Here is a 21,171-nt window from a genome sequence, read left to right on the forward strand (position 1 = left end):
ATGTTGAATATCGGCCCCCACTCTCTTCTGGCTTGTAGAGTTTCTGCTGAGAGATCAGCTGTTAGTCTGATGGGCTTCCCTTTGTGGGTAACCCGACCTTTCTCTCTGGCTGCCCTTAACATTTTTTCCTTCATTTCAACTTTGGTGAATCTGACAATTATGTGTCTTGGAGTTGCCCTTCTCGAGGAGTATCTTTGTGGCGTTCTCTGTATTTCCTGAATCTGAATGCTGGCCTGCCTTGCTAGATTGGGGAAGTTCTCCTGGATAATATCTTGCAGAGTGTTTTCCAACTTGGTTCCATTCTCCCCATCATTTTCAGATACACCAATCAGACGTAGGTTTGGTCTTTTCACATAGTCCCAAATTTCTTGGAGGCTTTGTTCATTTCTTTTTATTCTTTTTTCTCTAAACTTCCCTTCTCTCTTCATTTCATTCATTTCATCTTCCATCAGCGATACCCTTTCTTCCAGTTGATCGCATCTGCTACTGAGGCTTCTGCAATCTTCACGTAGTTCTCGAAACTTGGCTTTCAGCTCCATCAGCTCCTTTAAGCCCTTCTCTCCATTGGTTATTCTAGTTATCCATTCTTCTAATTTTTTTTCAAAGTTTTTAACTTCTTTGCTATTGTTTTGAATTTCCTCTCATAGCTCAGAGTAGTTTGATCGTCTGAAGCCTTCTTCTCTCAACTCATCAAAGTCATCCTCCATCCAGCTTTGTTCCATTGCTGGTGAGGAACTGCGTTCCTTTGGAGGAGGAGAGGTGCTCTGTTTTTTAGAGTTTCCAGTTTTTTTGCTCTGTTTTTTCCCCATCTTTGTGGTTTTATCTACTTTTTGTCTTTGATGATGGTGATGTACAGATGGGTTTTTGGTGTGGATGTCCTTTCTGTTTGTTAGTTTTCCTTCTACCAGACAGGACCCTCAGCTGCAGGTCTGTTGGAGTTTACTAGAGGTGCACTCCAGACCCTGTTTTGCTGGGTGTCAGCAGTGGTGGCTGCAGAACAGCGGATTTTCGTGAGACCACAAATTCAGCTGTCTGATAGTTCCTCTGAAAGTTTTGTCTCAGAGGAGTACCTGGTTGAATGAGGTGTCAGTCTGTCCCTACTGGGGGGGTGCCTCCCAGTTACGCTGCTCAGGGGTGAGGGACCCACTTTAGGAGGCAGTCTGTCCGTTCTCAGATCTCCAGCTGTGTGCTGGGAGAACCACTACTCTCTTCAAAGCTGTCAGTCAGACAGGGACATTTAAGTCTGTGGAGGTTCTTGCTGAGTTTTTGTTTGTCTGTGCCCTGCCCCGAGAGGTGGAGCCTACAGAGGCAGGCAGGCCTCCTTGAGCTGTGGTGGGCTCCACCCAGTTCGAGCTTTCTGGCTGCTTTGTTTACCTAAGCAAGCCTGGGCAATGGCGGGCGCCCCTCCCCCAGCCTCGCTGCCGCCTTGCAGCTTGATCTCAGACTGCTGTGCTAGCAATCAGCGAGACTCCGTGGGCATAGGACCCTCCGAGCCAGGTGAGGGACACAATCTCCTAGTGTGCCGTTTTCCAGGCCCGTTGGAAAAGCGCAGTATTAGGATGGGGCTGACCCGATATTCCAGGTGCCGTCTGTTTCCCCTTTCTTTGACTAGGAAAGGGAACTCCCTGACCCCTTGTGCTTCCCGAGTGAGGCAATGCCTCGCCCTGCTTCGGCTCGCGCACAGTGCACTTCACCGACTGTCCTGCACCCACTGTTAGGCACTCCCTAGTGAGATGAAACCAGTACCTCAAGCAGAAATGCAGAAATCACCCGTCTTCTGTGTCGCTGGGGCTGGGAGCTGGAGACCGGAACTGTTCCTATTTGGCCATCTTGGCTCCACCCCAGGTTAAACTTGATTTAACTGCTGTGTGGGATGGCATTTGTGCCTTTGGGCTGTGGGGTTGAATGACCAGCTGCTTTTTCCAGCCTGGCTCCCACACCTCTTAGGTCCCAGAAGCTGATAAAGGTATAATTAATGGACATTTGAGAACCGAGGCAAGGATGTGGTCCTCAGGACTTCTCAGTCCCAGCACAGGCTATCTGTGTTCCTGCCCCTCCCCTTGTAACAGAGGCTCCTCTGTCCCTGTCTGATGAGTTCCCTCATTTCTGCTTCCTCCTCAGCCTCTGCTGCAGGGATGGGAACACAGGAGACACTGGTATGGAGGCTGCCCAGCAGGATGACACCCAGAAGACGTCACAATGCACACTGCTGGGAGCCTGTTCTGACTGAACACAGGGTCGTCTCATCTTCCAGGAGGGAATGATTCCCAGGAGCTGACCATGGTGCTAAGCCAGGTGAGCAGGCCCCAGGGGACAGGCCGGCACATGCTGCATGGACATCTGGGTGATGTTCAAGCCCCTCAGTTAGGTGTTTCCCCTAGTTTGGCCTAGAGAAGTGAATGTGCCTTCGAGGGCCCCAGGACAGCCTTACTGTGGGCCAAGCGCTGTGAAGCTGGGAGTTGCCTCGAGAAGACAATCCCCAAGAGGTTGCCAAAGAGAATGGTGCCTATTTCCATGACTCGAAGGGCTTCCTCTGTCCTCCAAAGAGCAGTGTTTGGAGCGTAGAGGTGAAATGTTCAGAGGATCAGGAACCATCTGCCCTAGACCCATAGGGAGAGAGAAGGGTGAGCAATTACTACAGCACCCCAGGGAGAGTCATGTTCTTGTAACACCACCTCCGCCAGCCAGTTATGGGGATCTGGGCATGCTAAGGTCAATTCTTTCATATTAAGAGTAAGCCCATGGGTCTTCACACTGGACTTGTGGAGGCTGAGATGTTGTGAGTCCCTACACAGGCTTCCCTCCTGTGCCATGGCCTGCCTGCCTCCTGACCTTTGCCTATTCCCTCTGTTCTAGATGTAGGCAAGGAGACCAAGAGGTGCACCTGGATGATCTGGGACATGTTCTGTGGGCTGGAGTCAGGAGGGCCCCAAAGTGGCCCCAGCAAAGGCAACAGAGGAGGTAGAGCATGGTGACATGTTGCAAGGTGCAGAGGCACTGGCCCTGGGAGAGGCAACTGAGAAAGTAGAGGTTGCTGAGAAGACGGAAGGTACAGAGTGGGGCAACATGTCAGAGAACCCCTACTGGAGGAGAGTTGTGGGCATCAGTGGGATCATCCTGATCACGCCCAAGGTCCTTGGCCTCATCTACTTTGCCTGAAGCAGCTGGGCTGGGGCCGTCCAGGAGGAGGCAGAGCTGCTGCTTCTCCAGGATCATCATGAACAGGGACAAAGCATTTCCTACTGGGAGACCCATGGGCCTGGGGCCAAGGATTACATTAACAAAAATATTCCCTTGGTGTCATGCATCAAGGGCTACCAGTAGCAGCACACACATGCCGTGTAGCAGGACAGAGCAAAGTCCATTCGCCATTACAGAAAGTATGCAAATGAGAACATCTGTTCCTTTACAAAATGAGTCATTTTCTCCAAATGGCTGCACTGCATAAACACTTTCACTTTAAATTTAATTTTGGCTTTTCATGTCTATATATATTTGGAATTTTTGCTTGTGTTTACTTCACTGTCACCAATTCTTTCGTGTACCCAACTTCCATTGCTTGGTTCTCTCCTTATTTTCCAAGGTATGTCCCTGCTGGCCAAGATGCTGAGTTGTGGAAGCCCTAACCCACCCCTGCAAGGGAATCTCACCTATAGGTGCTCTCCAGCACTGATGACCACACAGGCGGTGGGGCAACAGGTGCCAGGGATGGAAGCTTTGGCCCCTGCCTGAACTTCGGTGGGACTGAGGCAGGTTCTGCTTTAATAGAACAGGCCTCCCCACCTGTTTAGCTTCTGCTGTGCTGCATCCCTTGAGGGCAGGTTAAGAAGAAACTCCCTCCAGGCCAGCTTTCCCCAATCACACTCACAGCCTGCCTGGCATTGCGACATTATTGGGAGTTGGCCCCATAGGTTAGATCCACTTGAGCTATCAGACTGAGGACACTCCTGAGCCGTGTTTCCATAGGGGTTCCCTAACCTTTCCTTCACTTTTCTTCTTCCCAGTCCAAAATAAATGATTTGTGTCTTTAGGAAAAGTTCCAGGTGCCTTGAAGTTATTTCATCATGAGAATCACGCTCTGAAGGTATATTCACATGACCAGCCTTCATCCTTTCTCTAATCCTTCAGCTGACACTTTTGAGTGCCTAATATGTGCCAGCCACCATGTCGAGCTCGAAGAAAATAACCATGAACAAAGCACAGGGGAACTTCTCTCCAGAGTATATGGTGTATGGTGGAAAATAAGCAATCACAGCAATAGCCAGCATTTCACGTGTCCTGCTGTATTCAGGTAGGCCCAGGGTAAGTGCATTATCATATTCAAGCCATAGAACCACCCCTGTAGAGGGACAAGAATTAGACATATTTCACAGGGTGCAGTGTGTGCACTGCAAGAGCATCCAGCAGAAACCTCCATCTAGCCTCAGTGTTAGGGAAAGGGGGAGTCAGTTGGCTGGATAACAGAAGGGACATGTGTGGGAAGACATGCAGCAAGAGTACAAGGCATGTTTGAGGATGCTGAGATATGGTGTGTGCACGGAGAACAGTGGGAGGGAGAGAGTCGGAAGCCTGACCAGCAGGCCTTGTATGCTTTGGGGGCCTACATCCCTGGAAGTGTAGGCAAGGAAGTGATAGGATCAGATTTGCTTCCTGCTGCTGGGAAGATAAAAGTGAGACAAGAACACCCACCAGGACACTGCTAGAGCAACGCAGGCAAGTTGGTGGCAGAGAGGTAAAGAGGTGGAGACCTTTGGAAGGAGGGGCCAGGGGTGACTCTCTGGCTGGAGCAGGTGAATGAAGGGGGCACCAATTCCAGAGACAGGCTGCACTGGAGTAAGTGCAGGTATGGGGAAAAGATGAACTCGTTTCTGACATGTAGAGTTTGAGCTGTGTGAAGATGTTTATTGCCATCTTGATAATATTAAGTCTTCTAGTCCATGAACATGGGATGTCTTTCCATATAAAGTCTTTAACATCTTTCAACACTGTTTTGTTTTCAGTGTACAAATCTTGTACTCCTTTTGCTAAATTTATTTCTGAGTATTTTATTCTTTTGATGTTATTGTAAATGAAACTGTTTTCTCAATTTTGTTTTTGGATGGTTCATTGCTAGTATTTGGGAATACAATTAATTTGTGTATATTGATTTTGTATCCTGCAACCATGTTGAACTTATTCATTAGTTCTAATCATTTTTAAGTGTACTTCCTTGGGAGTTTTCTTATACAAAATCATGTAATCTGTGAATAGAGAATTTACCTTTATTTATTTGCAATCTGTATGCTCTTTCTTTTTCTTGCCTAACTGCCTAACTAGAACCTCCAGTACAATGCTGTATAGAGATGTCCTGTTTCTGATATCAGGGGAAAGCAATCAGGTTTTGCTATTAAATATAATGTCAGCTGAGTTTTTGCAGATGTTCTTTATTACGTTGAGGAAACCACCCTCTTTTCCTAGTTTGCTGAGAGTTTGTTTTTCATCATGAATGGGTGTTGAACTTTGTGGAATGATTTTTCTGCATCTATTAAGATGATTATGTGACTTTTGTCCTTTATTCTACCTATATGTTATATTATGTTAATTGATTTTCATATGCTAAACCAACCTTGCATTCCTGGGGTAAATCCCAGTTGGTCATGCTGTATAATGCTTTTTATATATTGCTGAATTTGGTTTGCTAATATTTTGTTGTGTTTTTGTTTCTATAATCATAACAAATATTGGTCTGCAGTTTTCTTGTGATATCTTTGAGTAGTTTTTGTTTGTTTGGCTGGAGTGCAGTGGTGTGATCTCGGGTCACTGCAGCCTTGACCTCCCATGCTCAGGTGATTCTCCTGCTTCAGCCTCCCAAGTAGCTGGGACTACAGGCACACACCACCACACCAGGCTAATTTTTGTATTTTTTGTAGAGACATTGGAATGACAGGGATGAGCCATCGTGCCCAGCTGATATCTTTGGTTTTGGTATCAGGGTAGTATTACACTCATAGAATGAGTTGGGAGATATTTCTTCCTCTTCTATTTTTTGGAACAGTTTGTGAAAGATTGGTATTAATTCTTGCCTGGAGACATTTAAGGGTAGATGTTAAGTTGAACATAAGAATCCAGAACTCAGGAGAGAGGCTGGGGCTGGAGTCCCAGATTTGGGGGAGACAGGGGAGAGAGATCAGGCCCAGCTCAGAAGGGAACCTGGGCCGGGCGCGGTGGCTCATGCTTGTAATCCCAGCACTTTGGGAGGCCGAGGCGGGCGGATCACGAGGTCAGGAGATCAAGACCACGGTGAAACCCCGTCTCTACTAAAAATACAAAAAAATTAGCCGGGCGTGGTGGCGGGCGCCTGTAGTCCCAGCTACTCGGAGAGGCTGAGGCAGGAGAATGGCGTGAACCTGGGAGGCGGAGCTTGCAGTGAGCCGAGATTGCGCCACTGCACTCCAGCCTGGGCGACAGAGCGAGACTCCGTCTCCAAAAAAAAAAAAAAAAAAAGAAGGGAACCTGGTAGAGAAGGCCCAAAGCCAGGTGGATGAGATTGCACAGGGAAAGTGGGAGAAGAGAGGGCCTAGAACAGAGGCATGAGAAGCATCAGCACCACTAGCCATGTAAAGAAAGAGGGTTCTACAGAGGAGACCAAGAGCACAGGGTCTTGCAGCAGGGAGTTTGATGATCTTGGCCAGAGCCTGTGGAAGGGGTATAGCCAGGCTGCTGTGTTAAGGCAGGACTGGGACATGAGGAAATGGACATGAGGAAATGTTTCCTGAAGGAGAAAAGGTTTCCTCTTAGGGGGCCTTTTTTAAAGTTTTATTTTGAGACAGAGTCTCACTCTGTCACCCAGGCTGGAGTGCAGTGGCATGATCTCAGCTCACTGCAACCTCCACCTCCTAGGCTTAAGTGATTCTCGTGCCTCTGTCTCCCAAGTAGCTGGGAATACAGGCGTGCACCATCATGTCCAGCTAATTTTTGTATTTTTAGTAGAGAGGGGGTTTTGTCATGTTGGCCAGGCTGGTCTTGAACTCCTGGCCTTGACTGATCTGCCCGCCTCAGCCTCCCAAAGTGCTGGAATTACAGAAATGAGCCACTGCACTCAGCCCTCTTAGGGGCAGCTTTTTTGAGAATGGGGATGAATCTGAAACCCCAGCTGGGCCCAGCTGCCCGTCCCTTCCACAACAAGAGGCCCTACTTGGATTCATCCTGTGATTCCAGGGACAATAACTTCCCTGTGTTTCTTCTGGGAAAGTGAGGGCCCCTGGGGCTCATTGAAAGGACTGCAAGAAGGGGCTCCCTTTGAGATTCTGGCTTTGCTGAAAGGTTTACTCTGGGAGGAGTGGGCACCTCACAGGAAATATGACTGCCAAGGGCTGATGTGAATGAGGGAAACCTTCTTCCAGAGAGAGAGCCTCAGAAAGCTCCTGGGGAAAGAGTAAGGCTCCAGCTCAGATCCAGACAAAAGGGCCCAGCCCGGATGCTGAGTTCTGCTCTGGCAGCTCCTCCAACAGAGGCCAGGACAGGCTGCTTCTCCCCCAAAACGAGGAGAACCATTCCCTCACCAGACCATGCAGAGATGAGTAGGAGGAGATTAAGGAGCTCTCCCAGTCACTCCCCAACCTCAGCCCCATGCCCCAGAGCCCCCTGCAGCTGGGCTCCTCCCCTCCTGCACCTCTCAGCCCACCTCTCTCTCCTTGCCTAAGCTCCCAGCCTGCTTGTCACCTTCACTGCTGGAAAGGAGCCCAGATGAAGGCACAGGCAGAAGAGGGCTGCCCTGGGGGCCACACACACACCCAAAGGGAGAGAATGGAGGGTGGGATGGGCTTCAGGCCAAGCTGGGGGCGTGCTTCAGTGACTTCCTTGCTTTGGAGAAGAATGCGGCTGTTTGGGGTAAGACGTTAATGAGGAAACCAGAACCTACCCCTGTCCTGAGCACTCATCCCTGGGGCAGCCTCTATAACTGAGTCACCTTCTCCACGAAGAACCTGCATTGGGTTTCACCTATCACCTTCCTTCCCATGACCCATGGTGGGGAAGGGACAGACCTGGCTGAGCAGAGCCACACCCAGCCACACCCCAGGGGTCAGTCACTGGATCTTCTGAAACCTGGGTGGTGCCTGGCGCATCTGGGTTCCTTCCTTCCCCCAGCCCAAGTCCCTGCCCCCAGCCTTGTCCCTGGAGGGCTCAGCCCTACTCTCTACCTTCTGAGGGGGACTCTTGGCCCCAGGAGAGACAGCACAACTCGAAGGCCGCCTCCCACCCATCCCCCGCACTGGGTTCAGCCTGTGCCACCCGGACCCGGTGCTTCTGGGCCAGGCATTTCCCCTTTGGCAGGAGAGCAAGAGAAGATGTGACTGTGCTCCAGGAACAGAAAGTGCCATTCGGACCCGAGATAAAGAGAGTTAGCGCATTTATTCCCTCACAGAGGTGAATGAGGGGCTCAGGGTTTGAACTCGATGACACTGACAGCGATCCGGGCTGCCCGCTGTAAGGCTTCAGCCACTTGAGGCTTTTCGTAAGTCTCCACCTCCAGGGCACGGAAAGTGGGCACATGCGCCTGCAGGGCCTTGCGGCCCTCGGGGGCCTCTGCCAGCATGGTAAGGGCCTTGGTGGCATTCAGGCGCGCTACAGTCATGGGGGAGTGAAGCAGCTCCAGGAGCGGGCTGATGGCTTGTGCCTCCAGGGCCGCATACTTCCCTGCAGGCCACCAACACAGGGTGTTCCAAACAGCCCAAGGGGCCCCTCTTCTCACCCCCTCTCACCCTAGCCCTCTCCTGACCCTCGTCCTTGTGTAGTCTCAAGGGGTTTATGTCTGGTTTATGCCCCACCAACATGCCCTCACCCTCAAGGCTCTTGCACCTTCGCTGAGTCCAGTCTGGGCCTGGCCTCTTCATCTCCTGCCTTTCTGGCCTCAACTGGCTTCTCCCCATCCACCCTCGTACCCTGCCCAGGAGTTCAAGACCAGCCTGGGCAACATAATGAGATTCTATCTCTACAAAAATTAATTTAAAAATTAGCCAGATGTAGTGACAGGTGCCTACAGTCCCAGCTACTCAGGAGACTGAGCGGGGAGGATCACTAGAGCCTGGGAGTTTGAGGCTGCAGTGATCATGACATTGTACTCTAGCCTGGGTGACACACTGAGACCCTGGCTCTTAAAAAAAGTAAACCCAGCCGGGCACGGTGGCTCACGTCTGTAATCCCAGCACTTTGGGAGGCCAAGGAGGGTGGATCACGAGATCAGGAGATTGAGACCATGCTGGCTAACACGGTGAAACCCCATCTCTACTAAAAATTAAAAAAATTAGCCAGGCGTGGTGGTGGGCCCCTGTAGTCCCAGCTACTCAGGAGGCTGAGGCAGGAGAATGGCGTGAACCTGGGAGGTGGAGCTGGCAGTGAGCCGAGATCGCGCCACTGCACTCCAGCCTGGGCGACAGAGTGAGACTCCGTCTCAAAAAAAAAAAAAAAAAGTAAACCCAATAGCTCATTTATGTTGCCAATATTTCTTGAGCACCTACTCTGCACAAAACACACATGGTTCCCGAGAGATGCCCTCCTCAACCCTTCGCTGCCCTTTCCTGCTGTCCTTGCCGGCCCTACGCTCCTGCAGTGCCCAATGGACTCTCCCCTTTGCTGGTGGAACCTCTCAGCCTGGGCCCTTCCGACTCCCATTGTCCTTGGGATTGATCCCAAGCCCTTCCCAGAGGAGACTTGTCCCCTGTATTTGCCCCACTCATGCTGGGCTTCTCCTCCACATCCCTCATCACTGCCTTCCACGGCCTGGCACGTGGCAGGGGCTTCAGGACCCTCAGCTGGAGTGCCAGCTTGGGAATAAGTGGCCTCATCTCTCTGGGTCTCAGCCTCTTGTGTCTCGAGCCCCATGGCCCTCCAAGCACTCCTACAGGAAGCCTGGACCGAGAAGGACACTGGGCTGAGGCTGCCCCAAGATAAACATGCAGGGGGAGCCCCTGCCACCGTGCAGTCAGCATCCTGACTATACCAGTAAAAGGAGAGGCTGTGGACTCCAAGAAGGCCCCAACCTCTCCCATCTGCATACCTCAAGCAGCATTAGGGTCAGGTGTGCAGGGCCTGGGAGGACCTCTCTTTGGGAGGCTGATTGCAAATCCAACCCAGATGGTCCTCCGTGGAACTCAAAGGAAGCACAGGGCCCCAGGCTGGTGGGTGTGGGGGAAGTCAAACGCTTTCAGGGGTCCTGGGAGTGCCACGCCCCAGTCTGCCAGGTGTGGAAACAGCCCAGGGTTCTTCCATTAGCCCAGGGTTGGGTGACTTAGAGGGGAAGCCTGACTGGCTGGGAGTCCCAAGGTGGGGGGCTTGGGGAAGATAATTCTGAATCTACCCCCTCCCCCAGTTTAAGAAAAATAATTATGATGAATAAACACCATAGAGTCAAGGGCTCCAGGGTTTGCTTAGACCTCAGGGTAACAGAATCATGGATGGCAAACTAATCAACCCCTGAGTCACAGCTCACGAGGGGCCTGGGTGGGAGGCGGGAATTCCAGGCCCAGGGAACAGACTGGTATGAAGGCACAGAGGTCCTAATGTGAGTGACTGGTGAGGGGCCACTGTGCTAGGGAGAAGAGGGAGGGCTGAGCCTTGGACCCAACCTTGAAAGGACATCAGTGACAGGCCAAGGGGAGGGTTTTTTTTTTTGGCAAAGTGTGCGGTTTGGGGGACAATACCCAGCCCCTGAGCACAGAAAGCTCATCACGGCTGCTAGCCTGCTGGGGTGTCCCTCCCTGCGGCACCCCCACCGCCTCACCTTCAGTGATCACTGTGGCGAACATCAGGGCACCGGCAGCGTTAGACTTCACATGCTCCACCGAGTCTTTCAGCAGATGGACCAGCATGGTGATGACGTCAAATTGACACACCTGTTTCTTGCCCTCTTGAGACATGCTGGGGCAGAGAGGGAACAGAGAGGGGCTCTGCTTGGAAGGGAGAAGAGGGTCAAGGCCCAGGAGTGCCCCAGGGAGACACAGAAGAAATAATTGTGTTGGGGCTACCCCAGGTAGTCCCAGGACTGGTCCCAATGATCCAGGACTGGTCACGGCAGGGATGCTGGGCTGCAGAGGGGCATTGGTGTGAACGCGGCCCACTGCCAGTGCAGACCATGGGGTGACAGGGCCTCATTCTGAGCCAGCACACAGAAAAGAAACAGCGCATGTTCTCCGTGGCCCCAAAATGGGGAACAGCAGGACCCAGGGGTGTCCACCACAGGGAGACCTGTTTTGACTTTGCCTAAGAGCCAGAGCTGACAGTGATGGGCCAAGCTGCCCCCAACAGCAGCGGCTGCTGGGCACTGGGCAACTGCAACTAAGGACTCAGACCAGGTGACTTTTAGGCCACTTACTCTGGCACTGAATGAAGTTGTGGAAATGAGGATGATGGACTCCCCAAAAGTTTCCTGAGAGAGGGTCAATTCTGTCCCCTAAAAAGAAAGGGCTCCCTGGGCCAGGAAACACTGTTCACAAGCCCCACAGGAGTGCCACAGTGCAAAGACCCCTGTGTCACTTAGTTTAATCAACCTTTCCCAAACGTAGCCACCAAAGAACCCTCATTTTTGTAGAGCTCTTAATAACCTCAAAGACACAGGTGTTCCCTGGGAACACAGATTGGGAAATGGGGTTGGCCAGCCACTAGCTGTGACATTGGGAGCCTGTGGAGCTTTCAGGACAGTGGGCCTCAACCCCGAGGCCCGTGATCAAAGATGCAGAGTCCTGGGCCCCACATGCAGGGATTCCCCGATTCGTTCACACAGCGAGACACTGAGACAAGAGCGATGCAGGGATTCCCTGATTCGTTCACAAGAGCGGGGACAAGAGTGGCGTTTCTCCAGCTCAGCATTCTTTAGGGCCAGATAATTCTCAACTGGGGGCCAAAGCTCCCCCGCTGCAAATCCTGGGTTTAGGGCAGCAAACAGAGGAAAGCCCTGTCCTCAGGAGCTCCCCTCGGGGATGACACACAAAGTAGCTGCAGGGATGGTGGTCACAGTGGACATGGGTGGACGGGATAGCAGGGAGGTTACAGTTTCAGAGAGAGAGCTCTCTCCTGGAAAGCCACTCTCGTGGTCCCATAGAAAGGGGACCTCTGAGCAGACCTAAGAATGATGGGGCTGGGACAGAGCCTGGGAATCTGCATTTTCACAAACCTCCTGGGGGCTTGGGACAGGGGCCTCACTTGCAGAAATACTGGCCTGGGCCTCTAGTGAGACTCTCAGAAGAGAAGCCAGGACTTAGGGAAGGCAAGAGGGCCTCCACTAAAAAGACATAGCCACAGCTAAGGCAGAGACTCTGGGGTTCGGTGACCAGCCCGTCCTCGTGAAGAGGGGCCCAGTGTGAGAACACACACCGCACCCCACCCCCTGCAGCTTTGAGGCTTTGGGCTCCCTCGGTTTCCAGGCCAGGATGTAAACTGTGATCCTGTGTGACCTGGTGTGAGACACAAGACACTGCCTCCTTTTCTCACCTGTGAAGGCAGACATCACCTCCCTGGAGGGTTGCCTAAATGTGAGGTTTGTAGACAACGCCTGGCACACAGGAGGCATTCAGTGACCGCTGGATGTCATGATCACCACCAGTGCATCTCCTGTGCTGGCCTTCCTCATGGGGAGGGGGTGCACAATCATCTGGCTTTGTCCAGGCTGAGGGGTTTCCTGGGATACAGGACACTCCCAGGCCAAGGGGATGGTGGTCACCCTAGGGGAGAAGGTCATCCTCCGTCCCAGCTCCCTCCTGCCCCTGGGCACAAGCAGGCAAGGGGAAGCAGGCCCAGGGTGGCCGCCCTTGAGCTGTGGACCAGTCCAGCTCAGGTGCCTTCTCCTAGCCTTGGCAGAAACCCAGCCTAGGCCAGGCCTCACCTGACATTAAGGAGCGCACGGGCGGCCTTGCTGCGGATGTTCTGGTTGGCGCTGAGGAGCTTCTGCTTCAGGACAAGCACTACATTGCTGCCCAGGGCCTCGGTGGCATCCTCCCGCAGGCAGAGGACCAGTGTGTCCAAGATGAACTCCTGGAACTCCTCCTCCACCTCCACCTGCAGCTTCCATACCAGTGAGGAAATCAGACCTTTGCTGATGATCTCTTGGGCCCCTACGAGACAGGAAAGGGCACTGAGGGCGGGCGGACCACCCACCCACCCATGCCAGTTGGCCTGCAGGACTCAAGGAGGGTCTTGCAGAGCCCGTGGGTGGGTTTGACAAGAGGACTTGCAAGTGCCACCCCCACACACGTCCTGCCTGGCCAGGGGCCTGAGCAACCAGCAGGCGGCTGCAGTGACAGCCATGTCAGGGGCTGAGGGCAGAGGCTCAGAGAAGCCGGGAAGGACCAGTCTTTGGTCGCCGGTGTCTCGGGGGGCATCCACTATAGCAAGTGCACAGCAGCTGGAGAGGCAGTAGCCACCCCTCAGAGAGCCGACAGCTCACTCCTGCAGGGCCCAGAAACACCAGGAGACCTCCACTCTTCCCTCCCCCTGCCGCAGAGTTGGGGAGCCAGCCAAGCCCCCGCTTCCCATCCACCAAAATATTTCAAAGCTGCTGGAGACCCCATGCTGGTCTGACCAGCCCTTGAGAACAGCTTGGGTTTGACTCTGAGACAGAAGACCTAGAGTGTAGACCAGTGTCACACACACCAAAAAGAGCTGTGCCCCAACTAAAGGTGACAGGAAGCCATAGGCTCTGGTCTTCAAGGGACCTGGGGCTCTGTGGGAAGGGGGCTCCACATGGCACAGCTGGGGTGCAGGTACTGGGAGCAGCATAATGAGGCAAGGCTCCCCCATAAACAGGCCCCACCTGGCTCCTCCCAGCTCCCTTCCCTCCTGAGGAATGTCAGCAAGCAGCTGCCTAGAGAACCCAGCACGAGTGGCATCCTGAGCCCAGGACGGTGGGCAGAACAGCCCTCCTGAGCCACTGAGATGAGAAGCACAGGGAATGTGCACAGTGACCTTCCCTATGGCACGTGGCTGCCCTCACTACTGCCCTGCAGCCCACTGCCCACTGCAAAGCCATCTACAGCCCCCAGGGAGGTGGCCACCAGCAGACACCTCTTTCTTCCACCCTCCCCAGCTAAACCCTCTAATTTAGTCTAGAGAGAGAAATAAACGGGTTGATTAGCCTAAAGGTCTCCAAGTGCCAATTAGTACCAGGGATTTCCTCTTTGAAGACATCACCCCAGCCTTCTTCCCCTGCTCCCTGAGGACATCAAACAGCAGGTGCCCAGGGTGATGGGGTAGAGAGGTGGAGCAGGTGCTGAGTGGCTCTTACCGCCCCCGCCATGTCTCATAATGTCCAGCAGCTCTCTGTGCCCCATCCCCCAAGTCCTCTGGTGTCAGGTGGCTCCCAGTGCCCCTGGCCAGCTTCTCACTGGGGTATCAGATAGAGCAGCTAGATCTGCCCTGTTTGTTCTCAGGGCTCTGACCACCCAGGAAAAGTGGGTTCCTGTTGCTTCTACTGTGTTGGCCTTTTTTATTCAATATGCACAGATTGCAAAAAAAAAAAAAAGCCTAGGTCTCATTTAAAACATATCCTTTCCAATCTGCGTGACCTTGGATGAGTTACTTAACCTCTCTGAGCCTAGTTTCCTTATCACTGAAACGGGCCTACCTGGCAGGGGGTTGTGGATGAAAACGTGTTCCATGTGCTGTGGATTTCTTCATCCATATAAGGGTCTGTCCCTGTGTGCCCAGAACATCTGGGCCTAGGGTGGCAAGAGTCTCCTGAATTCCACCAACACTGAGTCCCAGCTACAAGCAAGGGCCTGCTGGAGGCTGAGGGGTAGGATACAAGCCAAACGCTGCATAGCCCAAGCCCTGCATAGCCCGTCAGTGCAGCGTGCCCCCCGCCCCAACCCCTCCTGGAGGCCTGATCCTCTCTCCTGCGCAGCTCCCTGCTTTGCCCAGACCACACACCTGGCCTCCTGCTTCCGCTCTGCTTCCCCTCAGGTTCTGCCCATGGTCTCCCTACCCGCTCCTGGCTGTAGATCCAACTCAGTGGTGACCTGGACGGCCCTCTTCCAGCTCACAGCAGGGAGGTGACAATTTGACCTTCTGTTAATTTTGCTGGCAGATGGAAGGACAAGGTTCTGGGATGGGGACACTTGAGCAAAGACCTGGGGGTAAGGAAGTTGTTAATTTTCAAATCAGGGCTAGACTGTAGCCTCGTCTGCACCTATCTGAGCTTCCCAGGAAATCCCTGGGACAGGTGTCATTGCTGAGTCAGGATGGGCACAAGTTAGGGGAGGAATACAGAGAGAGTTGAGATCAGAAAAGTCAAGGTGATCAACTCCATTACCCACCTCTCCTTGGTGAGGAAACTGAGGCCCAGAGAGGCAACTTGAATACCCAAGGTCACACAGCAGATGGTGGCAAAGCCAGGCAGGGCCCTCAGCTCCTTGGGTTTTGTTTCTCAGGCATTTGCCTTGTACTTCTGCTCCTAGAAATGCTTAGCACAGGGACCGGGGTTCATTTTGAGACAGAGGGAGAAGATTAAAAATAAAACGCGTGCCGGGTGTGCCTTTCTGCTCGTTCACTTTGCTTCTTTTCAGCTAAAAGAAGAGTCTCGGGCCTGGCTATTTATAACTAACCCAGATCTGCGATGGCTTTTGCTCAAGTGGGGGTGGGGCACACAGACCCCAGAGAAACAATCAGGGAGATCCACCCAACTGGGCGGCAGCCTGAGAGTCCGCTGGGGGTGGGGGTGGTTGTGGAAGAGGTAAGACAGGTGGGGCACAGAGAACCAGCCAGATGGAGTGGCACCAGAGCAGGCCAGGCTCTGGGCTATCCATGGTTTAGAGACAAGCAACATATGCCCACCCCACCCCCGGGAAGTGGGAAAACTAGTGGAAGAGTCAGCTGGGGACAGGTCACTACAGAACAGGTTGACATGTGTGAAGACCAGGAATTCCAGGGTCCTAGGGGCTCTGGAGGTGCACAAAGGGAGGCCCCGGGGAAGCTGGTTCTCATGGAGGTGGAGGAGAGTCCAGAACAGCAGGGCAACAAAGGTGTGTGTTCGTGGGGAGTCCCCAATCTGGCCTGGCTGATACGTAGGGGCTAGGATGGGTTCAGTGGTCAATGAGCCGAAGAGATTCAATGGGATTGAGGGGTCACAGATGTCCATGGTGTGGAACCCCAGTGGTGGAGGCTGGGGCATTTTCTTTGTGGTGGGGCAGGGCGGGCGCTGACACCATGTTGAGGGGCCACTCCCCAGCCAGCTGTGCCTGCTGGGTTGGGGAAGTGCTGAGTGGGCTCAGTCACCACCATGGCCCCCTTCCTCTGGCTACTGCAAAGCCCCAGCTGTTTTCTCCCAGCCAATGAAGGCTCAGGACAGAGCACCAGCACCCAGGTTCTGGTCACAGCCACACCCTTTCCTGTTAGGGGACTGCACATCCACACATGGCATCTGGGGCCCACCTTGCCACAGGTGACCCACCTGTCCAGCTTTAGCCTTGCGTGGCCCTGTGCCCTGAACTCCTGGCCCACTGGGCCTGCCTTTGCTCCAAGGGGTGCTTCTCTGTCCTCAGCTTTCTCGGCTTCCCAGTAGCGGGGAGCATGGTTAACAGCTTCTTCCTTCACCACATGCTCTCTTCCCCTGCCTCTGGTACCCTCCATTCTCTGGTTCCTGACCACCTCTCCAACTGCTCCTCCATCTTTTTGGTAAGCACCATCTCTTCCTCCAGTGGTCCCCACCCTCTCCCCCTTCTCTCATCCCCCTGAGTCCTGATAATGCCCCGCCACTGTCTCCTAACATGCTCTTGATCTCCCTGCCATCTCACAGCCACAGCAGAGCCTACACTGAACTCAGCCTCACAGACTGACTCCTATGCTCACTCCCACTTCCTCTGGACTGACTAACTGATGTTTTTGTTATTTTATTATATCTAGTAGGACAACTCACATTGTCTGTGGGACCATGCCTACTGTAAATAGGCAATAAAAACTTCTCCTCCTTCTCAAATTTAAAAGACTAACGTTAAAACTCTCTAGCGGTTCTTAGGCCAATGTCCCCGATCCTACTGTCCCGAGCTGGCATCTGTGCATGGGCAATGACCCCGGCCCCAGCCACACTGGTCTTCTCTGGGTTCTTCCTGGCCTCGTGCTCCTTCATGTCCTGCACCCTCCCCGCCTTGGAACTCACTTCCCTCCCACCCTACGTCACCGGCCACCTCCACGCCTGCTATGGCCTCGTTCCAAGCATCTCTTCTTTTGGGAAGCTGGCCCAATGCCCAATGCTCCCCCACTCCACGTGCCCCCAGAGCCCCAGTGGGTCTCCTCAGATAGCCTCACATGACTGTAAGGCCCAATCGTTGTTTGCCTTCTGCCCCTGCCCTACAGGCAGAGGGTCTGCCAGAAAAGGGCCAGTCTGAATCCTAGAACTGTGCCTGTAACTATACCCTGGTGGAGGAGGCTATCTGTAAGTGACTGCTGCATGAATACAATATTGGTTTGATGCCAGGTGAGATGTCCCTCTCTTACTTTGAGGTCAAGTCAGGGAGGTGTCAGCCAGCCCCAGTGGACCCCTCCGCAGGCTAGCCTCTGCTCTGGACCACTGGAAAGGGCCATGCCACTGCTGCATGTGGGCTTACCCCTGCAAACAATTCAACTCTGACTCCCTGACTCTGCAGTGGAAACAGCCTCTGGCTATCCCAAGACATGCTAATATGCATTTCCTAATACATTAACCCTCAGGGTCACCCTCTGACCACGGTCTGTTACATTCCCTTTCGACAGAAGAGGAAACAGAGGCTCAGCCAGGTAGCACAGCTGCTGGTCTCTGTGTGGTCCTCCTGGCGAGAGGTCCAGCCTGACACAGCCTGGTGGTGTGGAAGGCAAGCACAAAGGGTAGCCCCTCAGCCATTGGCTGAATTCTCTTGGTCCTCACTGGACACCTCCAGTGAGCACTAGGTTCGCCTCCATGATGCCCATAACAAATGTACGTCCTGTTCTTGACAGTTGAGGCAGCACCCTCACAGGTGGCCCATGACCCTGCAGGTACGTAACGCAATGGTCTCCATCTCACAGCAGAGGAAACATTACTAGGGAGGTTATGGGATAATGCTGAGATGCCACAGTGTCCGGCTGGCAAAGCCAGGCACATGCCCCTGCCTCTCCACCACAGAGCTACGATGGAGAGACCGCTCCATGGACCTCTGCCATGGTCAGGTCCAGGGCTGCTACTCAAAGAATGGCACGATCCACATAATTTGACCACAAAGGTGTAAGGTGATAAGGAAGGCGTTAGCTGGGAAGGCATTTGCACTTTGCCAGGGATGCTCTAGGATACACAAAGTTTCAGGTTTACAAAGATGGAGAACACAGACAGGAGCATTCAAGTCTTGGCCCTCCGGCTTGAGAGTCTTTTAAGCATGGAACTGAGGGACTCCTGGCCCTGAGGTCCACAGATAGGCTTTGAAATTGAAAACAGAATTTTGCAGCCCGGGTTCAGCTGCGTTTTGCTGAGGGTCTGATGCTTTCCACGAGCTTCCCAAAAGCGCCAATGGCCTTAACTGAACTGGCTCCCTCACGCTTGTCTGGGCTGGGGGCAGCTCCTGGGTCCTTCTCCCTTCCTTCCCTCCCAAGGCCACCTTTCCGTGTGCCAGGATTGCCAGGGACGCCAAAGAGCCCCTAGACACTGGGCGGGGGCGGGGGGGCGACAGCAGAGATGACTAATGCCCCCTCCCATCGCTGCACAAACCTCACCGGTGTAAATCGTTAGAGTTTGCATAGGCCTTTCACATGTTCTGAAGGATTGGTGAGACAATCCAGGAAAGCAGGTGCCACTAGCCCCACTTTGCAAACAGAAAGGCTGGGAGAGGTCAGTCGGTTGCCCAAGGACGTAGAGCTCACAAGAGGCCGAACTGGGTTTGAACCCGAGTGGAGAGAAGGCGAGCCGGGACTGGCTGCGGTAAAGAGGGCCAGGACCATGGCTGGGCTCAGGCTCGGTTTCCCGGGCTGCCAGAGGTGGCCCCTGGGGCTCGGCTACCAGGCCTCAGCGCAGCGGACTCGCCGGGACGCCGGCGCGGGGAGCGCGTGCGGGACTGCGGCGCGCGCGGAGCCGCGACCCCGCCCCTATCCGTCCCCATTGGGCTACTGGCCCGTCCGTCAGCCGCTTGTGCCCAATGGACAGAGGGCCGGCGCTCGTGGCGGGGCGGAGGTGCCCGGCGCGTGGTGCCCGGCGGGCGCGCGGCACCCCCCGCCCGCGGTTGGCTTGGCAACGGGTTGCGCTCGCGGCTCCGCCCCCTGCCGGCGGCGGCGCGGCGCGGGGCGGGCGGACCCGCGGGCTGGCGGCTGGCGACTGGCGGCTAGCGGCGGGCGGCGGGCGGCGCGGGAGGGCGGGCGGAGGGAACCAGGCCGGCTGGAGCGTGTGCGCCGCCCGCGGTCCGGTCACGTCCCCGCGTGGGCGCCGCCGCCCGCGTCGTACGGAACGAGGGCGCCGCGGCCCCGCGCTCGCCGCCCCGCCCCGCCCCGCCCCGCCCTGCCCGGAGCAGCTCGGCAGATGCTCTGTGTCGCGGCCCGGAGGTGAGTGAGCAGACCCGCGGCCGGGCGCGCGCCGCTGAGCCTCGGGGGGTCGGGGGCGCGGCCGGGGCATCCACCTTGCCCCCACTTGGGACTCTTCCCGGGCCTTTGTGCCCCGGATCCGCCAGGACGCAGCGTCAGGGATGCCCGTCAGGGGTGGGGGACACCAAGGGCGGGGATGTCTGCGAGGTGGGCAGGGGGCGGCCTCTGGTCGGGCAGGTGCTGGGGGAGGGAGGCGCCGCCGAGCCGATGACCCCACGGGAGGGGGCGGCTGCGGACCCGGGAGGGTGGACGGAGGGCGCCGGGGATGCCGCGCGGGGCCGCCAGGCGCCCCCGAGCAGCGGCTGATGCGGAGCCCGGGCGGGCCAGGCGAGCTGCGGGAGCGGCGCTGAGGCGGGTCTCCCTAGGGGGGGGATCAGGGAGGGGCGGCCGGAGCCGATGCAGGGCCTTGCCCGAAACCGAGGAGAGGGCCCCAGAGGCCTGGGCCCGAGGACCTGGGCCCGCAGACGGACAGCTAGCAGTTCTCGGTCACTGCTCTTGCAGCGAGCAGGTTCCTCACAGGCATTTAGAGCAAGAGATGAGTATCGACCTGCTGCGATTGTAATACGTTCCCGGCTCAATATTTTTTCCCTTAAAAGGCGGTGGGGGTGTTTGGGGGAGGGGAGTGAGGGCCTCAGGGCTGGCGCTCCGTATCCTGCGGGCGATCCGAGGGGGCTCTGCCTTTAGGGCGGTGCTGAGCCTTCCTGGGTGATGATGGCAGGATTCGGCCTAGGCCGAGAATGGGGGCTCCTGTTAACTGAGACAAGAGGATGATGCCAAGCGAGACCAGCGTTCCGCGTAGTCCGTGTTGGGGTGGAGGGACCCGCCTGGTAGAGAGGTCTGTCTTGCTTGGGGAGACAGCTGAGCCCCTGACCGGCTCCTTTCTGCCCAAGTGATTTCCCTGCCCTGGGGATTGAGCTCTGTGGAGAAGGCTCCTTGGCCAAATTCAATTAAGCAAATATTTACTGAGTGCTCACTCCCCCAGGGCCTGGCGCTGAGGTGCACCGGGTGGGAGTGGACTGGGCCTGCCCTCCCAGGACTGATTCACCACCCCATAGGGGAAAATGTCTCTACTCGGCCAACCCAGCTTGAGTGCAGGTGCAGGGACCTCGGGAGGGACCTCAGAGTGGTGTTCTGGGCTGGGGGGTCAGGTGAGCCCGTGGGCAACATGACATTTGAACTGGAGCTTGAAGGACATGAGCACAGCTAAGCTGGGCATTGTGGGCAGAGAGGAGAGAATAGACCGAGGCACTTGGGCAGTTAGGTCTGATGGGAGCACTCAGCATGCCTGGGGAGTAGGAGGAGGTATGGCGGGAAAGGTCGGTGGGGGCTGCATGGGGCTGAGGGAGCTGGGAAGTGGAATGACCCCATTGCTGGTTAACTGTGGCTGTGGTGGAGACCACAGCTTCCTCATCTGTAAAAGCGAAGCAGTTCCATGACCCCATGAGCTGGGGTGGGCCTGGAGAAGAGCTAGCTTTAAAGACTGGGGAAGGCTCCTTGCAGTCTGAGGCTGTGCTTCCAGGCACTTCTCCCTCGAGCACAGCCAGGCCACTGGATAACCACCCAGGCAACCCCCTTGTTAGGATTGAGTTGCCTGTTTCAGGGATGATGCTTAGCTGGTGACTCTGTGCC

At 54.9% G+C, this 21,171-nt stretch overlaps 2 protein-coding genes across 3 annotated transcripts in view; one reads left to right on the forward strand and one right to left on the reverse strand.

The window, feature by feature from the left end:
* Positions 1-8,374: 8,374 nt before the first annotated feature.
* The window catches only part of RSPH14 (radial spoke head 14 homolog), an 86,987-nt gene continuing 74,190 nt past the window's right edge, over positions 8,375-21,171 (reverse strand). For both annotated transcript variants that reach the window (XM_032139424.2, XM_058431360.1), the window contains exons 5-7: positions 12,857-13,085; positions 10,760-10,896; positions 8,375-8,676 (exon numbers count right to left, since the gene is read on the reverse strand). In XM_032139424.2, the coding sequence (XP_031995315.1) occupies positions 8,420-8,676; positions 10,760-10,896; positions 12,857-13,085 (623 nt within the window). In that variant the 3' untranslated portion in view covers positions 8,375-8,419. The remainder of the gene's footprint in view (positions 8,677-10,759; positions 10,897-12,856; positions 13,086-21,171) is intronic.
* Positions 19,304-21,171, forward strand: part of GNAZ (G protein subunit alpha z) — a 54,364-nt gene continuing 52,496 nt past the window's right edge. The window contains exon 1 of the mRNA XM_032139423.2: positions 19,304-19,503. The gene's annotated coding sequence lies outside the window, so the exon portion shown is untranslated. The remainder of the gene's footprint in view (positions 19,504-21,171) is intronic.

The sequence above is a fragment of the Hylobates moloch genome, unplaced genomic scaffold (assembly GCF_009828535.3).
Source record: "Hylobates moloch isolate HMO894 unplaced genomic scaffold, HMol_V3 SCAFFOLD_19, whole genome shotgun sequence".
NCBI lineage: Eukaryota > Metazoa > Chordata > Mammalia > Primates > Hylobatidae > Hylobates > Hylobates moloch.